Source organism: Globicephala melas, chromosome 2 (genome assembly GCF_963455315.2).
Source record: "Globicephala melas chromosome 2, mGloMel1.2, whole genome shotgun sequence".
NCBI lineage: Eukaryota > Metazoa > Chordata > Mammalia > Artiodactyla > Delphinidae > Globicephala > Globicephala melas.
The window spans coordinates 60,280,334-60,299,163 of record NC_083315.2 but is presented as its reverse complement, the minus strand read 5'-3'; the positions used below and the strand labels follow the sequence as shown (position 1 = coordinate 60,299,163).

Genomic DNA, 18,830 nt, shown 5'->3' with positions numbered 1-18,830 from the left:
AAACAAAAAAGAGTACAGGGGCTGCTGCTGTGGAATGCTGGAGAGTGGGCAGGCATGTCAACTGGGTTCCCGGGGTCCTCCCTGGCTGGTAGGGAGCAGTGGCTCTAGGAGGGTCAGCTGTGGGCTGAGACCACCAGGTCACATAAAGGCTTAGGTATCTAGGCCATCACAGGGTGGCACTGTCCACACTCACACATGCGGCAGGGATGCTGGGTACCTCCCCTAGAAGCCTCAGGGTGTGCATAACCCTCCCTCCCTCCCTGGGGACTGAAGCTTCACCAGGGGTGATTGGGCTTCTGAGGAAACTCCTCTGTCCACTGAGCTGAAACCAGCCACCTCCTTCCCTCTTATTCTACCTGGGAGGGGAAGGGCAGAGGTTCCCTGGTCCTTCCTTTGCCTCTATCCACTGCTCCCAGCCACACCAGGCAATGCACTGCACACCTCCAGGGGGTGCCATTCACAGAGATGACACTTTCAACATGGTAGCCCTGTTGGGGACTCACGGGGAGAGGACCAGAGCCTCACTTTCTGCTTCGGAGCCAGCAGCTCACACTGGGTCCTGCCGAGTCTCAGCCTGCGTCCCTGCTTCTGCAGCACCTGTGCTTGCTCAGACAGGGCCTCCAGGGCTGCCCGCAGGCGGCCAGCCAGCTCAGCCCGCTGCTACCTGCTCTCTGCCAGCCACACCCGCAGGTTCTTCTCTGACCACTCCCAGCTTCCCTCAGGGGCCCCGTCAGAGCACCTGCCAGGAAAAGGGCAGTCAGGCTTCGGCCCAGGCCCCAGGGACTGCCATGCCCAGCTTCCCCACACTCACCTGCATCCTTCAGTGGGGCTCAGTGGGTGAGCATAGTCCAGTAGCTAGGGGTGATGGGAGTGCTGGGAACAGCAGGCAGCACCAGGCATCAGGCCCGTGGGGCTCTGACTCAGTGGGTCCTGACGGTAGGATAGAGGGGAGACCCTGGAGCTGGGGCCCACCTGCCCTCCCAGAGCACCAGCCTCTGAGGCCTCGCCTCAGATATGGAAACAGGCCCTGGGGCTGAGTAGGCACTCAAACCCTTCAACCCCAAACTTTCGCCCAGGATTCTCCCTGGTGATTCGGATTTCAAATAAACACCAGCCTCAACCTCGCTAAACAGTTCTAAGTTCCAACAGATTCCATGATCTGTGGGTGCTATGGCCCAGCTACTTGCTGAACAAACACGGGGTCATTTGATCCTCCCGGGTTGGGGGTGGGGGGACTGAAGTTCAGAGGGGAAATCAGTTGCCCCGAGTCACGCAGGTAGTCCACTGCAAACTGGGCCCACATTCCTCCACCCTGCTGCTCTCCTTCCCAGTGTGGGAGCCTAGAAATGGCCGGGGCCAGGGAACATCTGGGGAGACGCTGTATTTTAGCTCTGATGTAGGGGGTCAGAAGCCCTCAAATCACGTCACTGCTCTAATACCTCTCTGGCTTTCAGAGCTTCAGCTGTAAGGTGGGGGCCCTGACCTGTAACTGACCTGCCTACTCCTCACATTCCCAGACCTGTCCCTGCTCAGGATTGTAGCACCACCCACCAGGCCCTCTCCCTTCTGGACACCTCAACTCTCTCCTCTCCCCTGACTCCAGGCTCAGGTTACTGTAGCTCCCTCCTGAGCTGTCTCCCTCCATTTTACCAGCACACAAGGCCTCTCCAAAATGGACCATGAGGACCAGTCCCTGCCCCCCTCCTTCCACACCCTGCATAGCACCCACAATTTCACACTGGCTGGGTGCTCTGTCTTTCCCACTTAGAGGCAGGGGCTCGCTATGGGCAGCCCCCAGCCCTTACTGAGACTCTGAGCTTGCCTGGCTTGGTTTGGGGGGGCACTCATGGTCTACCGGAGTGGGGAGTGGTACAGGTCAGGCTGTTGAGCTTGCGGAGCCAGCGCAGAGGGAAGCACAGCCACCAAGTGCCATGGCACCAGAGAGAAGGGAGTCACACCCTTCCTTGGGGCTCCCAGAAAGGCTTTCCAGGGTGACCCTTGGGTGAGTTAACTGCCCTGGAAAGGGCAAAGATGGATGTGGCAGATAGAAGAGAGCAAGGGCAGGAGGACAAGGAGGGGATCAGAGAAGGTGGGGCCTGGGGGGAGGGGTGAGCTGAGCCAAGAGCACAGGGGGGCAAAAGGGAGATCAAGGGGGCCATAGTTGCTGTGGGGCTCAGGTGGCTGGTGGCAGGGCACAGGGCAGAGGCATCTCCTTGGTGTCCTCAACCATCACAGAAAAGACTTGGCGGGCACATGGGTTGAGGCCCAGAGAAAGAGCGTGGACCTGAGGGGCGGAGGATGTGAGCAAACCTTCTCTGAAGGTGGTCCAGGCCCTTGACCTCCCCAGCCACCAGTTGCCAAGGTCTCAGCCATCCAGCACTGGAGGAATGAGGGAGGTGGGGTGGGGTGGGGTGAACTGGGGGTGGTGGAGTTACCCATACTTCACTTTTCTCAAGTGCCTCTCTTCTAGGTGTGAGTTCTTAGAAACAAAGAGACAAAAGAATGAGGCTCTAAGGTAGAATTTCAGGCAGGACAGCCGCTGGACTGAAGATTTTAGAGGGGGAGCTGGGAGATGGCGCCTATCCTACTTCTAAAAAAGAAAGCTCTGCTTCTTTACTGGGAGGCGGGGACTCCTGTGTTCTCGATGGTGGGAGGGCTAGCGGGAAGAGGGTCCGACTTACCCCCTCAGAGCCTGGCGCCCAGGTCAGGGCTAGGGACAGGAGCCTCTCTGAGCTCCTCCACCCTCAGCTGCTGACGCGATCGCGGCTTCCAGGAGCCATGGAAACTGCGGGCAACACCAAGCGGTGGGAGGAGGAGACACCAGAGTCCTCCCACCTCGTCTGAGTGGATGAAACCCTTAGATGAAACTCGGCTGGTACGGCTGCGGGCCATAGGCCAAGCTTTCGGGCCCAGGAAAGAATGGCAACTCAGAAGCTCCGACCCTTGAGGCAGGAGCCTAAAGGGGCGGGATCTAGGGGCACAGACAGCCGGGCTCTTGGTCATCAACTCCACACTAGAAGCGGCTGCTGAATTTCTATACTGGGGGGGAATGGGTGCATTTGGTTGGCGGGGGACCGGGAGCCGGTTTTGAGGCTGCAGTAGTGTAGCAAGCATCCCGTTTTTACCTAACTTCTGTTTACTTCCGGTAGGGGTGGTGGAACTAACGGAGATTTCGGGGGAACCAAGCACCCGCTCAAGCCACGCCGTCAGACCCCAGTTTAAGGGGGAGCCAGAGGCTAGAGACTGGAGAGCCCTCCCTAACTCCCGAGGGGGCGGCTCCTCTCCGACAGCGCCCGGGTGGCTGGGAGGTGACGACTCGCAACAGGGGCGTGCCCAGCCTCATTGGGGAGGGGCCGGGGGCGGGGACGGGGAGAGGGATGGCTGGCGGCCAGGCCCCGCGGTGCTGTCCCGGGGAGGGGTGGGGTCTGGAGGGATGCTCTGTCCCCGGCGTGGCGCGGGGGCAGTTAGAGGACGCTCCCACCCGCTTTGCTGAGAGACGCCAACTAGAGCCCGGGGGCGGGGAGTGTGGGGACCTCACAAACAGTGAAGTCTTCCAAAGGACCCGACCTAGGTTTTCTCATCTGGAAACAGGGCCTCGTTATTCCGCTCTGACCACCCGCGGGGCAAGTAGGTGGGCGGGGCTTTGGTGAGCCCACGCTCGCGGCCCGGGCAAAGGGGTCGCCGAGTCACTCCGGGGAGAAATGGCAGCCGGGTCAGCCCGCGGCGGGGCACAGGGCTTTTGTTTGGCGGGGGTTTACAAGCTGAGAAACGATGCCGGTCCGCTTAGTGCCGTCCTCCAAGGATGCTCAAGGGAAAGGAGACACCCCCTCCCCCTCTTCCAGACCCATCCCTCCAGAGGCCCCGCCTACGTGACTCTCCGGTATCTTCTCAGAAACTGCTGTGCACATACGGCTTGCCGCCACGGCTTAAAAAAACCTCCACACAAAGAGAATATGGTCTCATTTGCTTCTTCCACATAACTGGGAGTCGGGACAGCCTTCCCGAGCCTTCCGTGATCTTCAGCGCCCTCCTGGGCCCCGGAGCTAGGCGGGCGTCAAGGCCCGCCAGGTTTTCACTGGGGCGACAGCGAAACAATGCCCTCCTCCCGGCACGCAGGAAAGGGACAGGCAGGCACAGGCGGGGCTGGGGCTCCACCTTTGGGCTTCCGGCGCCGTCGGCCGGGGACGCCCCCGTCGCGTCTTTGGGGCCTACGTGCGACGCGACACGGGGGAAGGCGGGCCGCGGCCGGGGACTTCCTCTCGGCCCTCCCGGAACCAGGCTCCGCAGTTGCCTCACCGACCTGCGCTGAGAAGGCGGGTCCTCCAGAGCCTTCGAGTCGAAGGCTAGAGCGGCCAAGCCGCCGAGCCGGGTCGAGCCCGGGCTGGCGACGGCTGCGTCACGCAAGGGGCGGGGCTGCCACGGGCGGAGGCCGGAGCCGGAAGCGGAAGAGGCGCTCGAAGCGGGGAGTGGGGCCTAGCTGCAGCCGGAGCCTGGGAGAGGGTGAGTATGGGGTCCGGGGCCGCGACGGGAGCGGTGGCGGGCGGTGAGTCGGAGGGGTGGGCGCGCTGGATGTGGATCCCAGGGCTCCCGGATCGATCTCAGGCTACTCTCTTTCGTTTACTTCTCGGTCTACTTCAGGCCGCGGACCCGACCTCTCACCCCTGACCCGTCGCTTCTCCCCCAGAGGGCGGTCACCGCAGACCCCGATCTCTCGATCCCGCGTGTCGGAGTCCGAGCCTAAGAGGCCTCTGAGGCCCCTGCAGGGATACTGTTTGGGCCCTGCACCCGCCCGCGGAATGGGATCGGGGTCCTACCTGGGATAGCCTGGAGGGGCTTTCGGACCCCTCCCCTACCCCCGGCTCGAGGCTTAGTTCGCACACTCCTCTTCCCCGCGCGGCTTGGGAGTTTGATTCCGGCCCAAGCTGGCCTTCCCCTCCTCTCCCTCTCCTCCCCCTCCCCCCCCCCCAGGTCTCCCCTCGCCTCCACTGGCGGCGGTTACGGGGGACGGGGCTCTGAGATCTCTGGAGAGGCGTCAGGAGGGGACGCGAGCGAGGACCTCAGGCCCCCTGCGTGTTTTGTTGTGATGCTGGATCCGCTCCAGCCCGGAGGAGGGGCCCGGCCAAGCTGACAGTACAGATGCCCGGGCTGCTCCTCGGTCCGGGAATCTCTGTCCTTTAGTTCCGGGTGCGGGTGTCCTGGTGTGGAGCTGGGGTGGGAATCGCCTGAGCCAGGGCTCCGTCGAGGCGGAGTTGGCGGCCTTCCAGCTTCCCTCCTCCATGCCCTTGAAAAGGAGGAGCGTTTCACCCGATGGTGGCGGCTTGCAAGGTGGCAGGTTTGAGGTTGCAGCGGTGGGGCAGCGTCAGCCAAAAATAACCATGGGGCGCTGGGGTGGCTGGAATCCGGGAGGGCAGCCACTGACCTGGCTGGCTGCTCTTCTTGTCAGCCCAGTTCTCTGGCCAGGACCAGCAAATGAGAAGACGACTAGGCCCGTGCTCAGAGAAAAGCTGGCATCCTCCGCCTGGTTTCCTTCACCTTACCTTTTTCTTCATTGTGCAGAGGCAGAGCCTTCCAGAGCATATCTTAACAACTTGTTTTCTGAGGTCTCAGAGAATCAGAGATAATTGATGAGAAATGGGCCCTAGAGCCCTAGCTGGGAAGATAATGAGGAGCATCTGGTATTCCCAATATTTCACTTGCCTAGAATGTGTTAAAGGAGAAGTTATATCCTCTATGATTGCTTTGTGTGTGATGTCTCATATAGCTTTCATACTTATCATCTCCTTTGCCAAGTTGGCTGGGGGGTCGTGTCATCTCCATTTTCCAGGTATGGTAACCAAGGCCCAGTGTATAAGGTCACGAGGCCAGTAAGGCAGCACTGGGATTTCGTTCAGGGTTTTCTACCCGGATCTCTCTCTTCTCTGGTCCCTTGGAAGGGACTTAAAAATGTCCTTAATACCCTTAGGGCATTTAACACAGACCCCGAGTTGTTTCCTGGAAACTTTTTTTTTTTTTTGCGATACACAGGCTTCTCACCGTTGTGGCCTCTCCCGTTGTGGAGCACAGGCTCCGGACACGCAGGCTCAGTGGCCATGGCTCACGGGCCCAGCCACTCCACGGCATGTGGGATCTTCCCGGACTGGGGCACGAACCCGTGTCCCCTGCATCGGCAGGCGGACTCTCAACCACTGCGCCACCAGGGAAGCCCCCTGGAACCTTTTTAATGTTGCTGATGTAAAGCTGCCTTCAGTACCTCTTGTGGGCCCAGACCTGTGCTAGGCCTTTGACCTAAAGGCATGTACTAGGCATGTTACTTAAAGGAGTGATATAATTTAATCTGCACAGAGTCCTGTAAGAGATTATTATCCCCTTGTTGCAAAAGGAAGTTGAAGGTTAGACTTGTTTAATAACTTGCCTAAAGGCACAAGCTAGAAGTGGCAGTGCCAGGATTCAGATTGACATCTGAAGCTGTGCTCTTTCCACTTGCATGAGCATATATAAGAATCTTCTGGGTCCCAGGAGAGAGTCTTTGGCCTGCTGTAGACTAGACCATGTCTTCCAGGTCTGGTGCTTTGCCCAGTGAGGATGGGCAGGGTCTTTGTCCTGGCCATTGGAACATCTTCCTTGTCACTTATTGAGATGTGAGATACTGCCTTCATTCCATCGCTTAGGCACCTGACCCAGCCATAATTGCAGGGAAACAGTGAAATATTAGTCAAAACAGAACAGCTCTTGAGGAGCTGTTACAGAGTATTTATCTCCAAGGGTTGCTGTGGCCTGGGCTTCCAGGTAGAGGGCAGAAGACAGCTGCTAGCAGGGAGATTGAGGGCAGCGACTTTCTCAGGATTGCAGACAAGCTCCCAGGGGTTTTGTCAGCTATGCCTCACTGACCTGCTCATTTAAGGAGAGCCATTCCATTCTGTTCTCCTCCAGACAGACCCTTATAAGATGAGACAGCCTCAGTGGATTTGTCCAAAATGTGCTTGATCAGGCAAGCCCAAGACTGACCACCATTGGTTGGCTATGGCCAAGTGAAAGGTTGGGAGGAAGGCTGGCTACGGTCTCTGGCCCAGCCCTTCTGTGGAGGCAGTGTCAGGGTTTGGGGTTTGGGTGGAACAGGGAGCTGGCCTCACATAGCCATCTTTCTCAGCTGATGGCTGATCCAACCTGGCAATTTTCTGTGGTGGGTGTAAGTCCCTACTGAACCAGGAATAGTGAGATGGAGCCCTTTTGGCCTGCCTCCCCGAGCCCAAAGCCTGCCAGACAGCCAGGCTTCTGACTTCTCCTGAGATGGGCACAGAAGAGGATACTGGAGCAGGGAATCTAGAAGAGGGCACAGTGATGGTACTGTTGGAGGTAAGGCACTGCCTGGCATGGCACCAGTGGCAGGTGGTCTGGGGGGGTTAATTAGGCCTCGGGCAAGTGACTTGGTTGCTCTGAAGACCCTGGCATCTTTACAGATACTAGGACTGACTGTAGACCAACAAGGGCTGGATAGACCCCCATGTCTGCTTGGCCAGACCCTCAGGTAGCCTAGGGAATGTTTGTGGGACCCTCTTTGTCCAAGGGCTGGTCTTCTCGATTCTGCTTGTGGCTCCTCACACTGATTTGTGGTCCTTGAGCAGAGCACAGTTCAGGGCCTCAGCCAGGCAACCTGGCTTCTCAAACTCGAGGGCCTTCACCCCTTGCTCCTGTGTATTGGCTCCCTGCCAGCAGCCTTTTGACTCTGGCCTCTGGCTCGACAGAACAGGCACTTCATAGGACCCTACAGACAGGCAGGAGGGAATTGACCACAAGAGGCTCCCTTTCTACTTGGCCTTGGTCTCCTGTGATGGTGCTCACCAGCCCCTCCCTGCATTCTGCCTCGGCACCTGTCCTGGCTCTCCAGGTTCCCTGAGTGCTCAGGCCACCAGGCCAATGATGCTGTGCTGGGGAGGCAGCTGCTTGTTTGTTCTCTGGTGAAGGGTGTTACCCATTGTCTGCTGTTTGACCAGTGTGACCTCAGAGTTCTTCACTTCATAAACCCCTGGGAGGGGCTGCCCCCAGACAGAACAATGGGCCTCTTCTTCAGGAGCGCCTAGGCTGCCCGGGCAGCCCTGTGGCTGGCTGCGTGTTTAGCAGGGCTTTTATTTCTCATGGCCTAGATGCATCACTGTAAGCGATACCGCTCCCCTGAGCCAGACCCGTACCTGAGCTACCGATGGAAGAGGAGGAGGTCTTACAGTCGGGAGCATGAAGGGAGACTGCGATACCCCTCTCGAAGGGAGCCTCCGCCCCGGAGATCTCGGTCTAGAAGGTGAGAGGGAACTAGGTCGGAAGAAAGGATTCCTTTCCACTTCCGGGCTAGGGAGACAGCCTGGAGGCTTGTGGCAGCCCTGGGCCTCAGTTCGCCGATCCGGCACACCAGGTGGTGGACTGCCGCCTCTGCCCGGCTGCACATTGATCACTGCCCTGTCCTCTTCAGGCTCTTCCCCTGATCCCCCTGCAATTCCCCTGCATTCCCTGGCCTCAGTTCGCCACCATCCATGCCACCCCTTCTTTCTCTATCTTTGAGTCTTCCTTCTCCTGACACATTCCCCCGTTTTCTAGGCCAGCATCTCCCCTGCTAACCTCTGAGCCTTCCTCATTTTGGATTGGGAACATAACCTCAGCCCTTTCCAGATATTGGTCCCTGGTCTTATCTCAGTCCCCAGACCAAAATAACAGTCTCTGCAGGCCTCAGAGAGCTCTGGGATGGGGGACCCTCAGAGGTCCTCCACCATGCTCACCTTTCCCAGTGCTCTGCCTCCTGTGGCGCTGGAGGGGTGCTGTCAGGAGCTGGGGTTCTGGAGGTTGGATTTCACGCACACGTGCCCACCCCCCCGCCCCCGCACTTCCCCTAGTCTGGACGCCTCTGCTCCCACAGGCTACCCTTGTGAGCCCTTTGCAGGGGCCCCACCACATGAGTCTTGATTAGTAGCAGGAGCCCAGTTTGTGGGAGGAAGCTCTGACCAGTGTCCCTATCCCGGTCTTGGCAGCCATGACCGCCTGCCCTACCAGAGGAGATACCGGGAGCACCGTGACAGTGACACGTACCGGTGTGAAGAGCGGAGCCCATCCTTTGGAGAGGACTACTATGGATCTTCACGTTGCCATCATCGTCGGCGGTCACGGGAAAGGGAGCCATACCGGACCCGCAAGCATGCCCACCACTGCCACAAACGCCGCACCAGGTCTTGTAGCAGCGCCTCCTCGGTGAGTGGTGGCCAGAGTGTGCTGGCTGGGGCTTAAAGGCCTCGTCTCTTTCTAGCCTTCTCTCAGGCTGGCTGGTCTGGGTGAGTACTGCCAGCTCTGCGCACGTGCATTTGGTGTGCCTGCATGTGTGTGTGTATGTGTTGTCTGGTCCAGGTGCAGGGCTGGGCAGGGGCCTGGCTCCTCTATCTTCTGGCCCATGGGCAGTGGCAACTTAAGGGCTCTGGTTCCGGCGCTGGCTGGTCCCCAGCCTATCTGTGTTTCCACACCGCTCCAGGACAAGCCACATGCGCAAGTAGACAAAGACACTTCTTCAGAATCCTTAATAGGGTTGCTGGTACGTGGTCTGGGGCTGTATGGCCTGGTCTTCCCCACCCAGAGATTGCCCCACACACACAGCTGAGTGCTCCGACTGGTATGGACTGCATCCACCTCTGCAGTCTCTTCTCCACGCCCCTCACCAAAGGCCTGGAGGCTGGAGTGCCCACGGGTAGGGGAGGGCCCGTCAATTAGCATGGACTGGGACCTTCCCTCTGACCTCCAGTCAGGTCCTCTGCAGCCTAGCCTCTTCACGTGAGGGGCAGTCAAGTCAAGGGGGATGAGCTGCCTGTGTGGTGGGGCATGTGAAGAAATGGCAGAAAGGCCCGCAGCTCCAGGCCTTGTCCAGCTGCAGGCCACATGCCCAGAGCAGGGCCTGGAAACATCCTTAATGTGAAGGGTTGTACAGAAGGGTCTCTGCTGAGACCAGGAAACCACACTGTGCTCAGACCTCTGGGAAGGAAGGCCAGTTGTGTATCTCTGAGGGTGTATGCTGTCTTCTCTTCTCTTCCCCAGCTCTCTTCCCTCCCTCCCTCGCTCCCGGCCGTGAGGCCCCTGAGGAGTAGTGGTGCAACAGTGGAGGGGGGCCAGGCGTCTTCTCTGCTGAGCTTTCCCGTGGTTCTTTGAGTGGCCACGGGTTGAGGTTGACTGGGCACCCGGCATGGCCCGGTGGCCTCTCTGCACACTGCCACAGGATGGTAGTGCAGGTCTGTGGCTCTGCTTCTTCTCTTTTTGGTGCCCTCTGTCGTCATGAGGCTCAGGATGGGCCGGGCCTGGCCTGTGAGTAGCATAGGTGCCAAGGCCAGGGCAGGAGCTGGCTTGGGGCCTGTGTGGGCCATCGTGGTGGTAGGCCTTGGAGAGTCAACTGGCCCAGAGGATCCAGGGCTCCTTCCCTGCTCAAGGCTGGTGGCACAAGGGCTGCTGACGGAAGGCCGTTTCTGCTGGTGATGTTAATTAAGTCTGGCCACGGATGCCGTCTAGGGACAGGTGGCAGCTGTCGGGCATGTGCAAGGACTGCGTGGGCGAACAGAGGCAGGCAAGGACAGGCTGGGCATTCTGCAGCTGAAGCCAGCCAGAGTGGCCTCTGACCATTCTGGATGATCGGACCCAGGCTGGGCCAGCCATCTTCTTGCGCCGTTCTCACTGCGTCTCCACCCTAGCCGAAGCCATCATGGGAGGGCCCGGGAGGGGGAGACTCAGTGGAGGAGGGAGTCAGGCCTGTGACTCTCTACACGGCAGCCCCTCAGCAGCAGAGGCTGGTTGTCTTTCTGAGCATTTGCGGCGCCCTTCTCTTAGATAATGTCCGAGTTTTCTTTACATACCTGTAGCTGTTTTTACTTTTCTGTTTTTGAAGTCAGTTTGTGTCTTGACGTGTCCCTTGCAATATCCCTATCGTTATATATGCTGTGTGCCTTATGAAATGCTGGGATCTGGAAAATCCAATCAACCAACCCACCGGCTCCTCACCGTCTCCACCTCTGCCTTTGACTGACACCTCAATCTGTCAATCGGAACCGCCTACCATGCGATTGGTCGGATGGCGTTTCGGGGGGCGGTGCATGCAGAGAAGCCAACAGAGCAGTAAGCGCAGCAGCCGGAGTGTGGAAGATGACAAGGAGGGCCACCTGGTGTGCCGGATCGGCGATTGGCTCCAAGAGCGATGTACAGCCACCTTTCGTAAAACTTTACCTCTCTACTTTCTATCCCCCTTGTTAGACGAGACCTCTCCTGCCTGGAGGGGCCTCTAGTGCGCGTGGCGCCTTAGCGGGGCCACCAGTAATTGCCTGAATGACACAGACGCTAGCAACTTCCGTTTTTAAGAGTGTAGCAGTGAGAGAGAAACCTTTTTTGTTTTTGAGAATTTGAATGCTGTGAACTTGCAGGAGCTGCCGATCCTCTGTCCTCCAGATCCTCATGCCCTGTTTCTTTTCTCTCCTAGATGAGATCGTGGGGAACCTGGGTGAAGGCACCTTTGGCAAGGTGGTGGAGTGCTTGGACCATGCCAGGTGAGCCATCTTCCTGGGAAGAGTTGGCCTGAGGTTCTTGAAGGTGGTGGCAGAGCTTAACCTCTTTCTTTTTGAAGGGTAGCACCAAAGCAGAGTTCTGACCTGTGCATATTGGGGTTGTGCTGATCCCCTGAATTAGGGAGAAATTCTTGGGATTCCATAGGCATGTGGCATCTCTGCCCAAGAACTGCTGGTCAGTGAATGGCGCTGCCCCAGTTTCCCCACTTCCCCAGGACTGTGGTTGCGGATATCAGAACAGGGCAAGGCCCTGGCTCCTCCGTGGTCTGGATCTGCTTCCTGTCATCTCTTAGGGTCTGGGCCTGGCAGGGGGTTGAGAGTACTGCTGAGCCCGACTCAAGCATGAGCCCTCACCCTCTGGAGGTCTGCCTGAGAGGCCGTGCAGGCCCCCGCTGAGAGAAGACCCTGGGCTTTCTCACCAGGCAGGCTGCTGCCTTCTCCAGTGTGGCTAGGGTTGGGCCTCTCTGAGTGTGCCGAGGTAGAGCAGGGGTGCACCCGTGTGTGTAGGGGTGCTCCTGGGGGTACCTTGCTCCCTTCTAGACTGAGCAGTGAAAAACATTTCTGTCCCCTTGCCATTCCTCAAGACCAGAAGCCTTGCCTCCTCTACCTTAGGCTGGGAGGCTACCTCCTGGGAGCCCACTGCCTTCCCGCCTTAATGGCCCTCTCCTTGGTTTGGCGCTTTGACCAGAAAGTGCTTGTGTCCTTGCTGTCTCATTTGAGCCACGTGCTGCCCGTATGTGACTTGTGCTATTTTAGAGATGAAGAAACACGCTTGGGGTCTGACTGTATCCCCCAGCTGTTGAATGGAGGAGCCGGGTACCGCTATGCTCGGTTCAGAGGGTTGCTTGGAGAGGACAGTTAGGCCCAGCAGTCCAGGCCAGCCATGTGGCCCCAATTTAAGGTAGTGCTTATCACTGAGGAAGCCTCCCTGGGCGCCCAGTTCCCATTTAAACACCCCTCAGACCCCATGTGGCCCAAGAGGTTAGGGCCGGGACCAGTGGGCATAGGGACATGTAGACTATACAGTGACGAGAGAGAGAGAGAGAGGGCAGATCTGAGAGCTGTGCCACATGGGGGCTCTCTGGGCTGTGTCACTTTGAGTAGCTAGATGGAAAGTGAGCCTTTGAAGTCACTAATGGGTAGGCACAGGGCTTAGGGCACCTATAGGGAGTCCAGAGGGAGTTGGTCAGTGGGCTTCAGCTCAGCAAAAGGAAGGGCCGTCCAAGCCTGGCAGTAGTTGTGTGGAAGTGACGAGCTCCCTGTGTCGAGGGTCGGAATGCCCTTGAGGGATCCTGTTCTAGGAGGCTGGAGTGGTGGTTTTTCCTCTGAGGTCCTCTCCCGCCCTGAAAATCTGGGAAAATGGGATAGGGAGAGAAAAGCAGGGTGTTCTCTAGAAGATGCCTCTGCCCTGGGGCCTGTAAACCTTTCCTCAGGCACCAAGGCCAGCTTCCCAGAGGCTTCAAGGCCACACGTTGCGGGCCAGCGCTTATCACTCTAGTTTCCCCCTGGGCATCTGAACTCTGGCTTTTCCTTCCTGACAGCAGTTGGGCCTAGCAGGCTAACCTCAGCAGATATTCTCTGCTGAGACTCTGCAAGTGGCCTACAGGGCTGGTGCTGGGGGTTAGGGTGGAGGGTATGGAGCAGGAATTATTAAAATCCTCATGGACACTGAACAAAGGTTCCTGGCAGTCAGTGGTCTCTGATAAATGCTGTGGCTGGTAGGCAGGCAGGTGGGGCCAGGGTGGTGTGCTAAAGGGATCGGCCCTGGGGTTCCCAGGGAGAGGAGCCTGCTGCTGGGGCCCTTACCCTCTTGCCAGGCCCTCACTCCATCCTGGAATCCCAGGAGGAGCAGTTTGCCCAGACTTGTAGATGTGCTCTGGAAGGTCAGGAGGTGCCGCAGAGGGTTCTGAGTGGGACGGACTGGCCTACAGGTTGGGTTACTGAGTGAGCTCTAGGGCTGGCGCTGGTCAGCAGGATAGGGCTCTACTCCTCTGCCTACGTCCCCGGGAGCTGGCAGTGGCTGAGATCATAAAAGCCTAAGACTGGCACGGATGCGAACAGCAACTTGTTGTTATGAGGGTAGAGGTTTAGTGTTACAGGGGGTAGGCTGGGCATCAAGAATCTGCTGTCTTCAGGGCAGGCCCTGTTCCTGGAGTCCTGAGTAGTGTTTGCCAGGAGTTGCTGGGTTGGGGCGGCGGGTGGGGGGAGGGCTGCACAGCTTCTCATGAGAAATTCTGCTTCCTTCCCTGGTCCAGAGGGAAGTCTCAGGTTGCCCTGAAGATCATCCGCAACGTGGGCAAGTACCGGGAGGCCGCCCGGCTAGAAATCAATGTTCTCAAAAAAATCAAGGAGAAGGACAAAGAGAACAAGTTGTGAGTGTCGGCAAGGAATGGGAGGGAAGCTTCCTAGGGGGCAGCGTCCACTCCGGCCCCAACTGCCTGGACCCACTGGGGCTGAGCAGTGCCCTTTCACCTGGTTGGCACCATGCCTTCTGCCGACAGCCAGAGCCAGGGGAGTTTGGCGAGTGAGTCTTGCTGGAAGGAACCTTTGGATTTCAGTCTAGGCCCCACCACAACCAGCTCTGTGTTCTGAGGCGGGCCTCTCCGCCCTGAGTTTGTGAATTGGGGGCTTCATTGGGTTGTGGTGGGCATTAGACAAGATACAAACCCAAAGCTGTTTGGGGCTCTCATGTAGTCAGAGATATCCGAAGGAGAGCCACCTTTGGCACACAGACACTGAGCATTCCCCCTCCAAGCACTGTGCTGAGCCCTGCAGGATCTCAGGAAGCTCAGCTGAGGGAGTGGAAAAAAGCAATGCTTGTTCTGTGGAGTGTACTGGTGTTACTCCACCTCGTTCTCTGAGACGCAGGGATTGTGCCCATAATTTTCTTTCTCTCTGTGTATCTGCATCCTGCGTGGGACCCAGCAGCCTGGGAGGGAGTGGGGACTGGCGTCACCTGAGGAGATGGGGTGAGGCAGCCAGCCCCCCCAGCACAGACCCTGAGCCCCATCCATCCTTCTCCTCCAGCCTGTGCGTCTTGATGTCTGACTGGTTCAACTTCCATGGTCACATGTGCATCGCCTTTGAGCTCCTGGGCAAGAACACCTTTGAGTTCCTAAAGGAGAATAACTTCCAGCCTTACCCTCTACCACATGTCCGGCACATGGCCTACCAGCTCTGCCACGCCCTTAGGTGTAAGTTTCCACCCTCAAATGGAGCATGGTCGGCCACATATCTGCAGCAGAGTCACCTGGTGGTCCTGCTCTCTATCATTCACTCTAGCACATCGTTAACTATTCTTCTGGGCCAGAGACACCATGGCCCCTTTGGCTGAAAGGCCTTCAGGTAGGAATCTGTGAGGATGGAGAGGCTGCAGTCCCCTCCAGGGGGCCTCCTGAGCTGGGTCTGCCCCCAGGCACTCGGGAAAAATGAAAGAGCCGCTCTAGAATTAGCCCCGTACCACCCCGGTTCCTACCCTCCTGCATAGGATGAAGAGGTCAGAGACTGACCTGGCTGGTCCCACCCACAGATCCTGTCAACATAGACACCCTCTGTCTCACCGTCATTTCCCATCTGTCTGCCAGCCTTTGAGAGCATATCTGGTGGTGCCTGTGCTCAGCACTGCAGGATTTGCAGTGGTTGGAACAGGTCGGGAAGGCTCGTTGGAGAGGAGGTGGATAGACCTAGAGCTAGACTACAGGGTCTGCATAGATGATGGGACGGGCGTGTGTTCCAAGCTAGGTGAGCACTCAGCGACGGCCCAGAGCCTGGCATGTGCTGCAACTCTTTCTGGTGAAGACAGGGCCCATGTTGGGAGAGATGGGCCACACCGTTGTGAGGGTCTTGAGTGCCAGATGGGAAAAGTGATGAGTGGCAGGGTACCACCATCGGTGGGATAGGAGTTGGAGGAAGAAGGCAGACTTCTCGGCGCTCGGGGCTGGGGATGAGGAGAGGCAGGACTGGCTTCATTGTTTTGCTTCATAGGGGGCTCTGTGCTTGGTTTAATACTCTGCTGCTACCATCTTGAGATTCTTAACTTTTGAGTAAGACGGCCTGCATTTTCATTTTGCCCTGGGCCTTGCAAATTACGTAGCTGGTGTTGGGGAGAGGGAACCACCCCAAGGCTGATGCTGCAGCTCTGGTGAGAGACAGGTTGAGGAGGCCTGGTCCCCTGCAGACAGGTAGAGGGAGGTTTTATAAATGGAAAAAGTCTCCCCTGCCCCCTCAAGAATCAGAACCTTCCAAGGCCCTAAGCACAGAGAACTCTAGAGAGGGAAGCCAGTACAGAGGCAGTTCAGTCTGCTCCCTTGGCCCACTGCTGAGGTTAGGGGCTGTGAGGGGCTCTGGCAGGCTGGCTTTGGAGGAGGGAGCTGGCCTAGCGCTGGCAGGTGCACCAGAGAGGAAGCCCAGGTTTTCAGTGTCTGCTTCCCTCTTCTCCTGCTTCCCCAGTTCTACATGAGAACCAACTGACCCACACAGACTTGAAGCCAGAGAACATCCTGTTTGTGAATTCTGAGTTTGAAACTCTCTACAATGAGCACAAGGTATTGGTGGGGGAAAAGATTGAGGCCCTGTTCCAGGGGTGTGTACCCACCAGGACAGACTCGACCTGGCTCACCTTCCTTGCCCTTCAGAGCTGTGAGGAGAAGTCGGTGAAGAACACCAGCATCCGAGTGGCTGACTTTGGCAGTGCTACCTTTGACCACGAGCATCACACGACCATTGTGGCCACCCGTCACTATCGCCCGCCTGAGGTGATCCTGGGTGAGTGACTGTGTAGCTCCCAACCCTGATAAAGCGGGCAGTTGTTGGGAGGGTATAAACAGGGAGTGAGGTGCCTGTCCACCACCTGAGGCCAGTGTCCTGAGTCACTATGGCTGTTGACTTGGCCTTACCAAGAAAGAGACTTCTACTGGCTTTGGGGCAGGAGCCTTGCCAGGCAGTGTGGTAGCTACACTGTGACCTCTAGGCTGGGAACACAGGGCTGAATCTCATAGCCTGTCCCATCTTGGCTTTCAGAGCTAGGCTGGGCACAGCCCTGCGACGTCTGGAGCATTGGCTGCATTCTCTTTGAGTACTACCGGGGCTTCACACTCTTCCAGGTAAGGCCTCTCCCACATCACCCCACTACCCTAAGCGCTGCTACTCTGACAGGCTGCAGAGGCCTAGTGTGGGACCGCTGCCCACCAGTCAGCATGTTGTGAGATTGTCTCCTGAGGGCTGTAGATGCTCAGGGGAAGGAAGAGGTCAGGGTAGCTGGAACACTCAGGGACTCTTGTGGTCAGCCATCAAGGATGGAGGATTGGGGTGGGAGGAGTGAGCATTCCAGGCAAGGGGCACCGCCTGAGTGAGGGCATGGAGGTGGGCTGGGGCAGGGCACCTTCTGGGGAGAGAGTGAGGAACGTAGCCAAAAAGAGGTGTGTAGTTATACAGTGCACCTGAAGGGTCAAGGAGTCTGACCGTGACCCTGAGAGAACAGGCTGGCCTCATCCCTGGTCCCAGGCTGCCACCAGGTCAGCAAGGCTGGGACTGCTATTCCATTGGTGGGTTTGCATCTCCCGGGGCAGGAAGGGAACTTGCCCATCTTTTTTGTCCTTTATTCCCTGAGGGACCCTAAGGGGGCAGAGGCTGGCACTGACCCCCACTTGCTGTGTCCCTAACCTTCCACAGACGCACGAAAACCGAGAGCATTTGGTGATGATGGAGAAGATCCTAGGGCCCATCCCATCACACATGATCCACCGTACCAGGTAAGGAGTCCTGGTTGCTCCCGCAGGGCTGGCCTAGGGGCCTTTCCCATCTTGGAATGACCTGGCAAACCTGTTGCCGAGACCTTCCTGCTGGGTCAGGCCAGGATCCCCTGCCTTGCTTTGCTGCCATTCCTCAGGCTGCCACTGTCTTTCCCATTTAAGACTTGACCCTTCCTGTCCTTTGTTTTCAGGAAGCAGAAATATTTTTACAAAGGGGGCCTGGTTTGGGATGAGAACAGCTCTGACGGCCGGTATGTGAAGGAGAACTGCAAACCTCTTAAGGTCAGTTTCTGGCTTCCCCCAGCTCAACTTATGCCAAGGAGACCCCAGGCACTGGGCAGACACACAGCAGAGAGACAGGCCAGGCGGCTACAGGCTGCCTCCTGGTTCCGGCCCTATGGGAGGCTGTGCCTAAGGTTGCTGGGTGCTGGCAGTGGGGCTTCTTGCAAACTGCCCCAGAGGGGCCCTTAGCTCTACCCCTTCCCCACAGGGTGGCTGTGAATGTAATTGGGGAACACCAGAAGAGCCAGATGTCAGAGACCGTGCTACTTCCTGCCCCATCTTCTCTCAATTTTGGGAAGAACTAGGCAGGACTGAGGTGAGGGGTAGGGAAGACCTAGACATGGCCAGGAAGCCTCTGTCAACTGCATTTGGTGCTTGGACAAGTGAATTCCACAGAGGTGATTTCTACCCACCTGTCAGAACTTTGCACGTGGGGGCAGAGTCACCAAGCCAGCAAGACACCCAGTAGCCTGACAAGTTCAGAGCAAACATTATTACAGGCACAAAAAGAAAAGAGCTGCTCATTGTCCAGGAGGGGAGAAGTAGTCCTCCAGGGAGGCGTCCCTGCCTCCTCAGCCACGCAGCAAGGCTTCCCAGAGGCAAGGGGACCTGCTGTGGCTTCCCACGACCCTGCCATCACACTGAGACACCTTGTGTCCCTGAGCAGAGTTATATGCTCCAAGACTCTCCGGAGCACGTGCAGCTGTTTGACCTGATGAGACGGATGTTAGAATTTGACCCTGCCCAGCGCATCACATTGGCGGAGGCCCTGCTGCATCCCTTCTTTGCTGGTCTGACCCCTGAGGAGCGGTCTTTACACACCAGCCGCAACCCAAGCAGATGACAGGTGCAGGCCACCACACTGGGAGATGGAGAGCAGAACTGGGCTGCCCGGCCCCTTTTCTCCAAGCTCTACCACCGGCCCCAGGGCCAGAGCCACCCAATGAACAGTGCAATGTGAAGGAAGGCAGGAGCCTACAGGGGAGGAGACTTGATGCCCAGCTGCCAGAAAGCACAGATTTGACCCAAGCTATTTATATGTTGTAAAGTTATAATAAAGTGTTTCTTACTGTTTGTACCCCCTGGTACCAGTGTGTCCATCTCCAGGCTCCTTGCCTTCTCCCTTCCCCACCTTATTAATAAAGTCTTTCTTAGCAGTTCAGCTTGTGGAGAGCTAAGTGTGAACTGGGCCAGGCACAGAAGGGCTAGCCAGAAGCTCCGGTATCCC

The 18,830-nt window shown here is 57.6% G+C and overlaps 1 protein-coding gene across 3 annotated transcripts; it reads left to right on the top strand.

Annotated features, from left to right (window-relative positions):
• Positions 1–4,306: 4,306 nt before the first annotated feature.
• CLK3 (CDC like kinase 3) lies at positions 4,307–18,766 on the top strand. 3 transcript variants are annotated; one of them, XM_030874984.3, is made up of 13 exons: positions 4,307–4,500; positions 8,142–8,293; positions 9,015–9,231; positions 11,112–11,208; positions 11,486–11,552; positions 13,826–13,942; positions 14,598–14,764; positions 16,020–16,114; positions 16,205–16,334; positions 16,590–16,672; positions 17,241–17,320; positions 17,512–17,602; positions 17,811–18,263. In XM_030874984.3, the coding sequence occupies exons 2-13, from the start codon at positions 8,142–8,144 to the stop codon at positions 18,069–18,071; spliced, it is 1,557 nt and encodes a 518-aa protein (XP_030730844.1). In that variant the 5' UTR covers positions 4,307–4,500; the 3' UTR covers positions 18,072–18,263. The 3 variants fall into 3 exon arrangements, with proteins under 3 accessions (XP_030730844.1, XP_060149979.1, XP_030730845.1); XM_060293996.2 differs by lacking the exon at positions 4,307–4,500 and adding an exon at positions 4,522–7,353; XM_030874985.3 differs by lacking the exons at positions 4,307–4,500; positions 17,811–18,263 and adding exons at positions 4,527–7,353; positions 18,270–18,766.
• Positions 18,767–18,830: the final 64 nt, after the last annotated feature.

Coding starts and splice junctions, on each gene's coding strand:
- CLK3 (XM_060293996.2), top strand. CDS start 7,288: ATGGGCACAGAAGAGGATACTGGAGCAGGGAATCTAGAAGAGGGCACA. Junction 7,354..8,141: donor CAGTGATGGTACTGTTGGAG/GTAAGGCACTGC, acceptor CTCATGGCCTAG/ATGCATCACTGTAAGCGATA. Junction 14,765..16,019: donor GCTCTGCCACGCCCTTAGGT/GTAAGTTTCCAC, acceptor CTGCTTCCCCAG/TTCTACATGAGAACCAACTG.